The sequence below is a fragment of the Phyllostomus discolor genome, chromosome 1 (assembly GCF_004126475.2).
Source record: "Phyllostomus discolor isolate MPI-MPIP mPhyDis1 chromosome 1, mPhyDis1.pri.v3, whole genome shotgun sequence".
Classification (NCBI taxonomy): Eukaryota; Metazoa; Chordata; class Mammalia; order Chiroptera; family Phyllostomidae; genus Phyllostomus; species Phyllostomus discolor.
This window is the reverse complement of record NC_040903.2, coordinates 102,227,899-102,242,526: the sequence shown is the minus strand read 5'-3', so window position 1 is coordinate 102,242,526 and position 14,628 is coordinate 102,227,899. Positions and strand designations below refer to the sequence as shown.

General features: G+C 36.2%; 1 protein-coding gene across 9 annotated transcripts in view; it reads right to left on the bottom strand.

Moving 5' to 3' along the window:
• Positions 1–14,628, bottom strand: part of MAPK10 (mitogen-activated protein kinase 10) — a 312,270-nt gene that overhangs the window by 98,033 nt on the left and 199,609 nt on the right. For all 9 annotated transcript variants that reach the window (XR_004903436.1, XM_028506698.2, XM_028506695.2 and 6 more), the window contains one exon: positions 1,435–1,564. Coding sequence is in view for 8 of the 9 variants with exons in the window: in XM_028506698.2 (XP_028362499.1) it covers positions 1,435–1,564 (130 nt within the window). In the remaining variant the exon portion in view is untranslated. The remainder of the gene's footprint in view (positions 1–1,434; positions 1,565–14,628) is intronic.

Below are 14,628 nucleotides of genomic sequence, written 5' to 3'. Positions count from 1 at the left end.
ACTATGTGACATTGTATTCTTTTACCTATCTGTAATAGGTACAAAATAGACCAACTTTTTCCATCAGAACATGAGCTCTGCATGAGCAGCAGTCTGTTTCTGTTATCTTCACTGTTCTGTTCTTAGTATCTGGAGTATCTAGATCTATATCTGGCACATTTGATTCATTCAACAAATATTTGTTAAACGACTGAACTAAAAAGTCATCGGAGTAGTGTAACAAAGGAAAACAAAAACAATGTTCTTGGGTCTGGGTCCACAAACTTGTATGTCCAGTACCTTTCAACTAAATGCTCATATATTTGTTTCTTCTAGTGTCATTGATAGATGTGCCTTATGAGAAATTCACTTGTTTATAAACCTATCTTGATAATTTCATATATTCTGTGTGATATTCTTACTTAAGGAAAACTTTGCAGGGAATTATGATAGCTATTGTTTCTACAGTTTTTATAATGATTTATAATGTATCTTATTATATATTTATATGTAATAAAGTATATGTACTTTATTTGTTTTAATATATCTATTAATAATAATCATTATTGAAATAATCAATTATCTCCCATTTATCATTAGTAAAAAAAATTAAAATATAGAAGGAATTCTAGTCTGGCTGGTGTAGCTCAGTGTATTGAGCGCGGGCTGCAAACCAAAGTGTCGCGGGTTTGATTCCCAGCCAGGTACATGCCTGGGTTGCAGGCCATAACCCCCAGCAACCATACATTGATGTTTCTCTCTCTCTCTCTATCTCCCTCCCTTCCCTCTCTAAAAATAAATAAATAAAATCTAAAAAAAAAAAAAGAATTCTAGAGGCCTTTGCCTATGGTTAAAGAGGCTTATACTGTGAAGTGAAGAAAGTCCTATAATGGTTGTAGGTAATGAGTTCTGATGAGAAATGTTCTTGATGATCCTGCTCTGAAGTGCTTTGCAAATATCTCCCTGCACAGTTGCTCAACCCTACAGAAAACAAGTTGCCAAAGCACAGTATGTGCACTGAACAGTTGGAGGCCACTGCCAGACTACAGCTGACATAAAAAGGAGATAAAAATCTTCACCTACCAATAATTAAATTAAATTGTAAAGATATATTGTACATTGTTCTATAGGATATTTTGTTTGTTTATTTTTATTTTGGGAAAACATGAAACTCTCTGGTTAATTTAGAGCAAAATAACCAAATACAGTTAATTTCATAATGGAATTATCTGTCAGATTTATCCCTTCCATGCCATATGGTTTTTAGATGATTTTTAAGCAGAAAGCTACCGTGAGGACAATGAAATTAAATTTAGCATATGGGCAGGATAAACAACCTTAAGAGACAGAAATTGCAAAATAAGTAAAGCTTTTCCTACTCAAGTTGGCATACTAATTTTCTTGCCCCAATCTCACAAACTCACTTTACCCAGAGGTTTGAGGATAACAACTCACATTTTTATGGTTCACACACTTCATGAGGACCAGCTCCCGGTAAGCTCTCTTGGCATGCGTTTGGTTCTGAAATGGTCTGCTGAGCTTCTTGATGGCCACATTTCTGTCAAGGGCAGCATCATATGCAGCACTGCAGAGATTCAAGAACAATCCAGAATTAACAAGAAAAGAGGCCTTAGAATTCCAGCCGATAGAACTAAGAATATGGGGGGAACCTTAGATACCTTCTCTTCAGGCCACAGGTCAACAAGGCTGTGAATAAAAATATGAGTGATTGGTATAAAAACATTCTACTTGCAAGCTATAAGTAAAAAAGAAAGAAAAAGAATCTTGGCAAAAATACAGCATATAATTTCATCAGTAAGTAAGGACAAGAGAAGAAAAAAGTGTTCAGCTTTCCCACTAGCCATGCGACTGTATGCAAGTTCTTTCACTTCTCTGGGCTTGAATTTCTCATCTAGTAATATGTGAGAGTTAGGTTTTCTCTAGCTCCATCACTCTTTGGCTATTTTAGGTGGACACTCATTCTTTCCCCATTCAAAGGTACCAGTTGTTAAGGGGTGATGTTAATTGCCATGAAAGCACAGGTTGTTGGTTAATACTCAGAGTTCTCCCATTAACAACAACAAAGCTCAAAATAGGAAATGCAACCAGAGGAGATTTCAGAAGCATCAATAATATTTATTCTTTAAATACAAACTTGGAAGTGAATGCCACTTACTATTTGAGAGTGATCATTTAGCATGCTTTGAAAAAGCAATCAAAACGTGGTACTGTTTTTCCCATACTCCAGATACGTGGGTCTGGGACGAAAGTGAGTGTCTTCTTGCTGTTACACCCAGTGACTTATTCACAAAATGTTTTTTGTCCCTGCAACTCTGAGTTATGCTAAATTATCTGAGTTACCAGAAAGGGCTGTGTTTGTTTCCAGGAACGACACAGCAACTAGCGTCCCCTACAATTAATCTACTGAAGTGACAATACCATTTAAGGTTAATGCCACTAAATTAAAAGACAAACAAAAAGGATTACTGTATTATAAAATAATGATACCCTTATAGGATAAGGTAGGACAAAGTCTTAGAGTCCTCTGATCTATGCCTCCATTCAATACTTATTCTTCTCCAAAATGTCTCCACCAAGGGTCTGACCAGTGTCTGCTTGAGCATCTCCACAAACATGAATCCCTTTAACATTAAGGCAGCTCCTTCTGTTGTTGGACAGCTTTGAGAGTTAGAAATGACATCGTTCTGATAAGCAGAGTTGCCTTTCTGTGGAATGTATTGATTACTGCCAATCCTGTCTTCTTGGGCAACTCAAAATAAAATATTCTCTTTTCATTATGACAGATCCATAATGTTTGAAATCTGTTAAAAGACTGAGTACAATGCCTGGCCTCTAAGTAGTTAGTAGTGTTTATCTTTTCTTATTTTCCCCCTAAGTCTTTGCTTTTTTCTCTTAAACTAAATAACATCAGCAACCTACCACCATTTGTCAGAATGTGATTTCAAGCCCCATCACCATCTGGTCAGTTTCCTCTAATATATTCCAATCTGACATGAACCCTGCACTAAATGAACTTGATTACTGTAGACACGGAGGGTCAGTGAAGCTTAAGGTAAGGCTATCAACTCCCTCATTCATTCACTGGCCCATTCATTTCTGTTGACACAGTTAATAATAGAAAGTCTATCCTGGCTCCATTGATAACAACACATCACACACTATTGACTCCCAGTGAGAGTATGTGAAATTAAAATGCAGTGCTGCTAATTTAAAAATCTGTGCTGCTCTTAAACTGTATGCCAGCACTGGTCCTTCTGTTCTTATTTGTTCTCACTAACTTACCACTGGTTGCACGTGTAAAGGAGTCAGATGGACCTGCAGAATATAGGTAGTGCCCAAGGACTACCTACAGTGGACTTGGAAATACAGAAATTATAATTTCTAAAGTTAAGAAATTGTACCAGCAGTAAATTGATATGAACAGTCACCTTAAAGAGAAAAAAAGCAAACTAAAATTTAACCCAAAACAATTTAGTTGAAATCATTAAAATGTCTAAAGAACGAATAGCAGTCATAAAAGTATATAAAAAGGAGTTAGAAAGGCAAATTCTGATACTGCCTGGACAACTAAGAAAGTGCCTACCAGGCAAGTCCAGGGGTCCCATCTGCCAGCAGATGCTTACATCCTTATGGTGATGGTCATAGACTGCAGCCAGTTAGCATTCTGATCAGTGTCTCCTCGGGCTTATTCTATCCTCTGAAGTCAACATTCCACTTATCAGCTTCTCTTTCAGAATGTTACATGCAAGAATATTGCCCATATTTGGTCAGTTTGACTTACATTTCTCATAATTTAATAAATTGGCATCTGGTTTTATATGCAAGTGTTTAGTGCAGCTTTGCAATGTGAGCTTGAGTCCCTGAGATACTGACCAGATCCTGCAAGATAGTGGGCCAGCCCTAGATGACATGTGGGATCACTGAGAAAATGCCATTCCCTCGCTTTCTTGGCAGGCACAACACTGGCCAGTTTCTCCTAGAAATGCTGTGGCACTCTCCCTCCCTGTTACCTCTTCCTTAAAGCAACTTTAGGTATGAATGCCATCATGCTGCTTATCTGATATGAAGCTGAGGACAACCCACTTGCACTTTCTGGCTTTCCCCACATTTGTAATAGAAATAATAACAATGTAATGTATGTACGGTACCTTACCCAGAGTGAGCATTCTATAAATAATGACTATTGCTAGTTTTAAAGATCAATGTCCTTGCTGGAGTCATTGTATAATGCAGATCAAGATGAATTTGTACTTCATCTTACAATCAACAATATCACTTCATCAACAATACCACTATCTTGACCATATTTCACAAGTTTGCCCTATGGTATAAAAGTTGAGGCAAAACTTTGTTGAAGTCTAGATATGTTGCATCCATACAATTCTATTATCACTTTAACAAGCAATCTAGTATGATTTGTTTTTAAGGACCTCTCTGTTCCCAGTGACCACTGTACCCATTCTTAATGGCTCACAGAGTATCTTTTCTAACCAACACTAGGACCAATGTCAAGTTCAACAGGTGTCTTTTATCATCTCTTTCTTCCCTCTGAAAAAATAAGACTGTTTCCCTGTCTACAGTTATGTGGAATGTTGTGGTTTGGCTATTGAACTTCCATTTGACCCTTGTATCATGGCTTCTTTCATAGAAGATACTTGAGAGTTAAGTATGCAACTCTCAGATACAATAGAGCCCTGCCATGGAGAGGCAACTGTAAGAGGTTCATAAAGCAAAGGTGAGGGTGGTCATCTTCTAACACTGCTTCATTGGCAAGCATGGTCTGATGTGGATGTGATTTTCTCTAAAGCAATGATTCAGATCTTTCTCCAGATTTCTGGGTGAGAGGAGTTGAGGCACAGGCTGCAGTGGACTCCAGGTCCAAGCACGCAGTCAGAGCAGTGACAACAGCAGTGATGAGTGCATAGTTCTAGTCCTGTGATTCCCGAATCTTGCTTATGACCCTGGGTTCTGGAAGCTTGATGGTTGCAGCATACTCTCAGGGGTGGAAGCTTCCCTGGTGACTCAGGTCTGGCATATCTGGGAGTCATTCTGGGAAGCCCAGACTGGAGCTCACCTCTCTACACCCTCCAATGATTTTGCCAGCACCCAATTTAGCATATTATATCTCTATTTAAAATGTTTCTGTCTTCTGCCATGAACTCTGGCAGACACTACAATCTTTCTCATTTCTGTAATCCCTGAGTGATTACTGGCAGCAGTTGAGCAAATACATCTACAGACTGGCATCGTTGGTGCTGTATAGTGAGAAATTAACATCTGAAAGTTTTTTTGTTACTCTCGAGTTATCTTTTTTAAGGGTCTTAGTCCATAGAATCTTACTTTTTTCATTCATTAGTTTCTTATACTTTTACCTTCAGGCAAGTAGAAAAGATTTTTCCAGCAATTTTACTAAAACTATTCCAGCAAGTTTTTACCTTTAAAAGTAAGATAAAGCCTTCTGTTGTTATGCTCCAGTCACTTACTACAGTTTCATGAGGCTATAAAACTGTGTATCTCCTTAAATATATCTATATAAACACACACACACACACACACACATCTCTGCAGAAAAGTCTTATTCTCAACACAGTTATTATTTTCCTTTTGGAAATTGCAGACAACCTCTTATACAACTATTTTTCCTCCTAAATCATAATCATTTATTTGATAATTTCTTGTTCCCCTTACCTTTCACATTTAAAACTGTTCTTGATCATATTAACATGTTTGTGAGCAAAAAAAAACAAAAGAAAACAAAAATAAAAAAGAAAACAAAATTCTAGGCATCATGAGAACTTTATCTCTTAAAAACTAATAAACAAAAAACATTGGAGCATCCGAAACACCATAAATCATAGTCTGGCAAGCCTGATTCTGTCCTGAGATATACTCTGAAACTGGCATTGCTCTTTCCCATATTCCCACATTCTTGCCTTGACTTTTTCCAAAGGCCTGGGCCTTAGATAAAAGCTATCCAAAAATCTCTATCCAGTGCACTCAGATATCTCACTTTCATGCCCAAACATTACAGTCCTTTGAGGTGCTATTGGGATACCAGTTCTACCACTGACAATCATGTGGGTGAAACTGCCAAATTCACCTCTGCCTCTGGCTTTTGAGATTGTCTCTCCTTGTGCCAGGAATGCTCTTTTCACATCATCACATGCCTGGCTCCATCCTGTTACTCAGGTTTCAGCCCAAACATCCTCATCAGTAGAGGCCCTCTCTATCCACCCCATCAAAACTCAACAGTTGATTTTTTTTTATTGGTTATTTTTGTCTTTGAATAGCTTAGCTGTATCAGTTTGGTACATTTTGTTAGGGATGCTTTTGTTTACAAGTAATAGAATTCTGACTAATAGTGGCTTAAGTAATAAAGACAGTAGTTACGTAACAGAAGGTCTAGAAGTAGGCGTGTCCTGGTTTCAGGGATACATTATAACTTTTGTGGGCCCTAGGCACTTTGGGCTTCTGATTCTCTGCAAATTTGCTCTTAGAGTATTGAGGGGGAAAGCCAATTATAGAACAACATTAAGTGCATCAAAGGGAAGTGTGGGTGCTGTGAAGCATGGCTAAGATTCCCCTTCAGAAATAAAGGATTTATCATCCTGGCTGCTGGGAGTGCTGCTGGCAGACACCCTCTCAGTTCTTAGCCCCCCTTAAGGTACGAGCTCTGCCCTCTTCGTAGGTAGGCTTCGTTCAGAGACTGTTGAACGTGCGATTATAAAAGCCTGGCCACCTCACCCCAGCTCGGGACAGTTTGTCAGGCTCCCTCCATCTTCAGGACTCCCAGGAGGGTCGCCTTGAAGTCCCAGGAGGGGCTTCTATTGAGAATACAGTGCAGCTAAGCTTGTCTCTGCTTTCTTTTCCTTACATTTCATGAGAGTTAATGCCAAGAACATTCCCTAATAAATCTTGCACATGCAATACCATCTCAAAATATATTTTCTGGGGGAATACAACATCTGACAAGCAGTAACTCATGGTCAAATACAGCAATAAACCATGGAGTTCACCTGGATGTTTTTCTAAGCAAAAGGCAGGTAGTAAAACTCAGAGCTCAACATTGAGAAAAGTCATTTCACCTTTGCAACAAACTAACCTAAATGACCAAGCCCAGTTACATAGGTTCTGATTAAAACCATTTCCCATTGGATAGACAGCACACTTGGAGCAGGACAGCATGTGGGGGCTCAGGAGCCAAGCACTCAAAAGCAGCAACTCCTGTGTACACTTCGGAATTGAATTAGCACTTTATAGCCTGTGAGACAGGGGAGCTTACACAAAGACTTGCCTCCTTGATGAAGAATATGGAACAATGCTAAACAAACTCATTGTCATAGAAGTTAGAGTAGGATACAAAATTAATATCCAGAAATCAGGTACATTTTCATACACCTGTAACAAACTATTATACATAGTTTAATTCCATTTATATCCATGTTTAAGACAAAACCTCATTTTCCTATCAACCTTTCAGCCCTCACATGACATTTGAGTTCCAGGAGGACCTGCCATCTTCATCACGGGGCTTGAGTACTCCTGGCGTACTGCACCTGCACCCCTCCCTGCCCTGAAGCACAAAGACTCTGGTTTGAAAATGGGCTGCTTTTTTTTTTCACTAAAATTTTATTAGCCTTTTATATAACAATAATATGACTGTACTTTCCTCCACCAGTAAATATTTTCCTAATATCAAATCATTTACCAGATTCATTTTAGCATTTAGACAGAATAGAATTAAATTCATCCTCACTTTTTAAAAATTATAGATTTTTAGAGAGAAAGAAGAAAAATCAATTTATTATGAATTCATTGGTTGCTTCTTGTCTGTGCCCTGAATAGAAATCAAACTTGCAACCTTGGTGCATGGGGACAACACACTACCCAGCTAAGCTACCCAGCCAGAGCCTATTCATCCTCACCAATGACTGAAGCCGAGGTGAACCCCGAATGGGAAAAATTGATACAACTGTTGACACTAGGTCAAAAGAGAAGTACCCATAAGTCATTTTGATTTAATTGTGATGTTATTCAAGTGATCCTAGAAACTATGATTGGTTTTCTTTTACATGCTGCTATTAACTAAGGCTGCAAAACCCTGAAATTCTAAGCTTTATGCATGCAATAATCTTACAAGGTGGGCGTTTGCATTAATCCCATTGTTCAGGTGAGAAAAACAAAGCTTAATAACAACAAGTATTTATTAGTTCTAAGCAGTTCTTCACCCACTCATTTGCTTCTATAGTTCTGAGTACTTTATATACAACCACTTGATCCTCACTTAAACTATATGAAATGAGTGTTATATTAATCTTGTTAGAGTTATTTTTACTATTCTTGCAATTTCTCCACAGGTTTGAAATTATTTTGAAATAAAAGGAAAGTATTTTTATTATAAACATATAGGAGTACAACATACATTTGAAAAATTAAGATATAACTGATATATGACTATGACATTGCAGGATCTTTTAATTTTCCTTTAGCTTTTTGGATCCTATTAGAATTTCCTACATTTTCTTTATCCCCATTAATAAAGCAAAAACTATGCATATTTGCAAACCATCACACTAAGACTGCAGCCTTTCTGATTCCAACCAACAAATAATTAAGTAATATTTAATTAGGTAATTGAGAGAGTCATAATAGAAAAATCACTTCATGATAATAACTACAATTTGCATTTATTTTTTGGAAAGGTATTAACATTAAGTTGCTGTATTTTTATAGAAATTTGGTATAGAGCTAAGGAAACTGAGGCAGAGCATGGTTAAATAACTCACAAAACGATTAGTCCATGAGTGATCTGAGGATCAAATTTTTCTCCAATCAGAGATTCACACTTTGTGTTTATAAAAGAAACAAAATTAAGCTTCCAGAAAATTCTGAAAATCAAAAGCATAGAAAAATTATGAAATTGTTTTTGATAAGATTAATTTATTTGAGAAATGTGCTAATACCAGATAAATGGATACTTGATTCTGCATGTGTGCATTGTACTGTGTAAGTTTTAAACAAACGTGACTGTTCAGACAGGTTGGTCTGTAGCATTCTTCTCATGTAACCTATGTCCCATTTCAACCATTATAAGCTGTGATAGAAAATTGGTACTTTGAGACTACACAGTGGGATTTCTTCCCACCACAATTAAAAGGTGCCACCCTGCCTGGCTGGTATAGCTCAGTGGATTAAGTGCAGGCCTGCAAAACAAGAGGTTGCAGGTTCAATTCCCAGTCAGGGCACATGCCTGGATTATGGGCCAGGTCCCCAATAGGGGGCTCATGAGAGGCATCTAGGCATTGATGTTTCTCTCCCTCTCTTTCTCCCTCCCTTCCCCTCTCTCTAAAATAAATAAATAAATAAATAAAATCTTTAAAAAAAAGTGCCACCCCAATCAAATATGAGTATTGATTTGACTCCTAAATGCATAGCCACCTTTTGTTCTCTTCACTTCTTCCTGTCAGCTGGGGTCATTAACAATCTGTTTACTGACCCCAAATGGATTTTCTGACCTTCTGGTTTGAACAGCCCTCCTCTACATTCTGCTTTTGTGATTTCATGTGCACTCAGTTTAGGAATACAAGGTACCCAACACTAATAAGCACTGAAATGGAAAAACAACAGATTTATTTATATTCTCTTTTGTGATGCACCCTGAGTTTAGAGAAAGGTCAGAACATACAAGATTCTCTTTACAGTAAACATTTTCTTCTCACAAAGGTTCTTTCTATGTCATTTGTAAAAATGAAAGCATTGTGTACAAATGTATGTATGTTGTGTGTGTGTGTGCATTTTTATTAATCATCTTATTCTGGGACATCATGCTAATATATGTGAAGCCATCTGACCACTTCTATTCTGTCTCTTCTGGTATTATGAATATAATACTCCTGTCTTTTGGTTAGGCACTATAAGAAAATGGAATTCCACTGTGGCATTTCTTTTTAATTTGAACTGATAGTCATTTTTGAAAACCAAGTTTTTTTAGGACTATTGCATGGTTATAGTCAACAAAACATTTATTTATTTTTGTTGAAGATCATCAAATTTTATTGAGTCAACAAAATTTACTGATCTTCTACCATATCTTTATTTTTACTTATTAGATATTTTTATTTAGATAGAGTAAAAGACTTCATAGAAAAAGTTAAATTTAAATGTTAATAGATGAGGTTGCATGTTGCAAAATTAAGCAAAAACTTGCTGGTGTTTATTGTGATATTACAAAAAATATAAATTTTTATACTTAAAGAACTGTAACATACTGGAAAATACAAGACAGAGAAATAAAATACAAACTAAAAATATGTCAAAGGTGAGAGAAAAATACTAGATGATAATGGTAAGGCCCAATTAATTTTTAGGTGAGATGGAAAAGAGAATAATTGCTAGAGGGGATGCAATGGAGTGAGATCTGGATGCAAGTGTAGGGATTAGTGTACATGAGAAAAAACACTGCACAGCAACATGGGGGATGTAGATTAAATGGGTTCAGATGTCACTGTGTAGGTAGATATGATGGTGGAGGGGAGCTTGTGAATGTTCATTTCTGTTGACTTTTAGTCTTGCAGTGAAATAGAAAGCAAGATCCTTAGCTGAGAGAAAGAATGGGAGAGAAGAGTTTTGAGGGAAGAGGAAAAGAATAAAACTGACACCTGGAATGGTAGAAGTGTAAATGTAGTAGAGATCCTGGGCAGTGACCAAGGCCCACTTAATCTTGTTGGTCATAAATTTAGCCATGCGCAGTCAAAATAACAAAACGTTCTCTTTCCAATCACATTCATTTGTTTTAGTGCTAAGGAGTTACACTGAAGCAGAATTTGAGTTCTTCCAGGAAGGAAGAGAGAAGATGGTAGCTGAGAGCTTATATAAGGGATAGATTGTAACATGAGACAGAACATGCAAGCTGTGTAAAGAGGAAAATGCAAACGTGAGGGTAGTCAGGAGCACAGCAATGATCACAGGTTGTAGATTGTAGGCCCTTGTGGAGTTGAAGAATTATTGAAAATGGGTACTAATATCAAATAAAATGTATCACTCCTTCCAGAAATAAAATTTTCAATTGAGAGTTAATTTAGGTTCATTTTCACAATTGAAAATACATACAAACAAATTCTGGTGGGTATTTTTGCTTGTTTTTATTATTGAGTTAATAGGCATACAGAAAGTTTAAGAGTCAAGGAGAAATATGGAAAATAATAAACATAAAGAATTATCTCTAGAATGTGGCATTGCATTTGAAAATTTCATAAAACTCAAATTGCACGTCAACCTAATTTATTAGTTTTGAAAAGCACAGTTATGGAAATACCTACTTAGCTAAGGATTTATCTTAGCATCCACACTAGTCACTGTATTTTTAAAATAAAATTGTAATTCTTCTCCAGTTAATATAATAAACTATAGCTTGTTGCAGTTTCAAGGTAGAAAATGAGAAAAAAAGAGGCCCCACAAATTTATGATCAAATTATTGGTAGGATGTTCTTGCAAAAAATGCAATTAGTCAATTGTTTCAGCACAAATCCTGTTTATAGGTAACTGATATAAAATGTTAATGTTAAAAAGTGTTCTGTTTGCCACTAAATATTTTTAAGTTATGTTGTTTATGAGACAATATAAATAGCATTTTACATAAATGCTGACATTGACTATAAAAATACTACATTTAAATTATGAAATAAGACTAAAATACTAATTTAGAAAGTATAGTTTACAATATTTGATTAGAGTAATGAAATAAATTAAAATGTATCAGATCAGAAAGGAATTATCAAATATAAATGTAGTGGAATATGAACCTAGAATGTAGCTCCATTGGTCACCTCCTTTATATTCTGCCTCTAGTTACAAGGTAAGGTATTATTCTAACCCATCAATGTCTCAAACAATGAATTAATAAGCAACTTAAGTAATCCTTCATACTTCAATAAAACATAGATACAATCCTTCTATAATCTTATTGCTGATCCATGTTGAGTTAAAATACTGAACATTATAGTAATTATTCTTGTAATGACTTTATATTGCCCTTTATTGACTGTTGTAAAGATAACCCAAGCAGAACATATTTTTTTGTACTGGGAAATAGACCTAAAGAAATATATTTATTTATCAAAGATTCACAGCTAATACGACCTTTGAAACTATATATTCACTATATATGTCACTCAGTGGCTTGAGTGACAACCTGTTGCTCTCACACACATAAATATTTCTCTCTTTCTCTTTCTCCCTCTCTTCCCTTCTCTCTAAAAAATAAACAGTCTTTTAAAAATAAAAATAATAAAAAGAAACTGTAGATTGACTATGATAATCACCAAAAATGCATTTTCAAGACTATGAGGTCAAACTGATTTATTTTGTGATGTAGCTCAGCAAAAATTTACTCTACAATTTCTGATCTTAATCTCAACTTTGATTCCTTTAATTTACAAATAATATAAGGTTTAAAATAGCAAGTTATGCTGTTTACATCTCAATGGTTAAGACCATTGTCTCTTCATACTCCAGCTTCCCTTTCATCAACGGCCTCATATCAGGTAGAATTGCAGTGGCTACAAACATTTTGCGATTTGACTAAGGGGAAATTAAGTTAGGAATATATTTATTTGGATTCTGTGGGGCATTATATGACTCACAGTCACACGTATTTAAGCTACTGCAATTTTTCCTACTATAGGTATGACTTCCAAGAACATCATTAATACTGGGTCCACTCACCTGGTGCCCAGTATGGTAAGTGGCAGGGCCATAAGTCATATCACAATTAGAACATGGCCTGACACTTGAAGTATGAAGGTATGTAGGTAGTGGTAAAAAAAAAAGGTTTCAAATACTGTATGAACCCAGAAGGTAGCCTGTGAACAACATTTTCAACTAGTACAGCCCATATATGAAGAAACTAGAGTTTCCTGAATTTGACAATTCTGTGTATGAGGTCTGTCCAGAAAGAGTGTAGCTGTTTTTAATATAACAAGAATGGTTTGCACAAGATTGATATAATTTGGCAGCAAGGAGAGTGGACTGGAATGCACATGCATGAACAATGATGTATTCACTGTACTAGTCAGTCAGAGCACTACATGCTGTTGAATTAGCATGTGTACTGTGTGGCCATTGCATTCAAAATGACTGAGTAGAGCAATGAATCTGCATCAAATTTTGCATTAAGTATGACTATTCCTCTGCAGAAACTATTCAGGTGATTCAGAAGGCTGCAGCTATGGGCAACTGGTGACTGGCAGCTATGTCAGGACAACTCACTTGCTCATGCATCATGTCTCATGCAGAGATTTTTGAAACATCAATTCACCCAGGTGACTCAGCCCCTTACAGCTCACATTTAGTGCCCTATGACTCTTGGCTTTTCCCAAAACCAAAATCACTTTTGAAAAGAAAGAGATTTCAGACTGTCAATGAGATTCAGGAAAATATGGCAGAGCAGCTGATGGCAATTTAGAGAACTGTGTGAGGTCCCAAAGTGACTAGTCTGAAGGGGACTGAGGTGTCATTGTCCTATGTACAATGTTTTTTGTATTTTGTATCTTCTTCAATGAATGTCTCTATTTTTCATATTACATGGATTAGTCTAACTCCTACTAATCATATGTATTATTCTCTGGAGCCAACCTGCATAAGTTTACTCATTCATTGACTTAGATAGGTATGTTCAAATATTTGAAGAGTTTACGTCCCTGAAAAGTCAAGGGATGTAAATCGTGTCCCTAGCTTTAGATTCAATAACCATTCCCTTTCTATGTATACTAAGTGTAATTATTCATGCCACTAAATAGAAAATTGTTCTCAGATAAACTTTAGATTTAAATGTCTAACTTGAACTTCCATGAATGGCAATTAATCATCAATTAATCATCTTGCAAATGACATTATCTCCACTCCATTCCTTCTATCCCATTGCCATACTAACACACACACACACACACACACACACACACACACACAACTATTGGCTGCTAGAGACTTGAGACTAGGTAATTAATTCCTAGGCTTCCAAGCTCTGCTTTCTACCAGATGCACAATAAATATTTAAAGTGCTAAAATCACTGTCTTGCCAGCAGCAATTTTCAAAAGGGAAGAAAAAGCATATTGTGCATTTCTATAAATAGCAAATGGTCTACATATCAAGACTGAATTTTTAGCTAGAAAGATTGTAATCATTGAACCAATAAGGAAATTGAGGCTAAGGGAAAACATTTGATTTAGATATAAGGACATTTAAGGACAAAATTATCTTACCCAAAGTCTCTCAGCTTATTGGTGACCCAGGTTCTATAAGATACTGACCTATGTTCTAAAGAGTTCAGGCACACTAACGCATATAAGCCATGGTCAGTATAGTTAATCAACAAGATTTATATGAAGAAATTCTGAAACCATCTTACAAAAACATTGTTTACAAAAAAGATGCTAGTATCTTACAAAAATTTTTAAAATTATAGTCCCATGGTGACCTTCTGTTACTTGACCATTGGACAACACAGTGACAGGTACAGCACATGTCTGAGACAGTGATACGAGATAACCACTCCCCTGAACTGTGGTAACCTAAGAAAATTATGTCATGAAGACTGTAACTTTGTAGGATGGAATTCTATGTTCAATTTA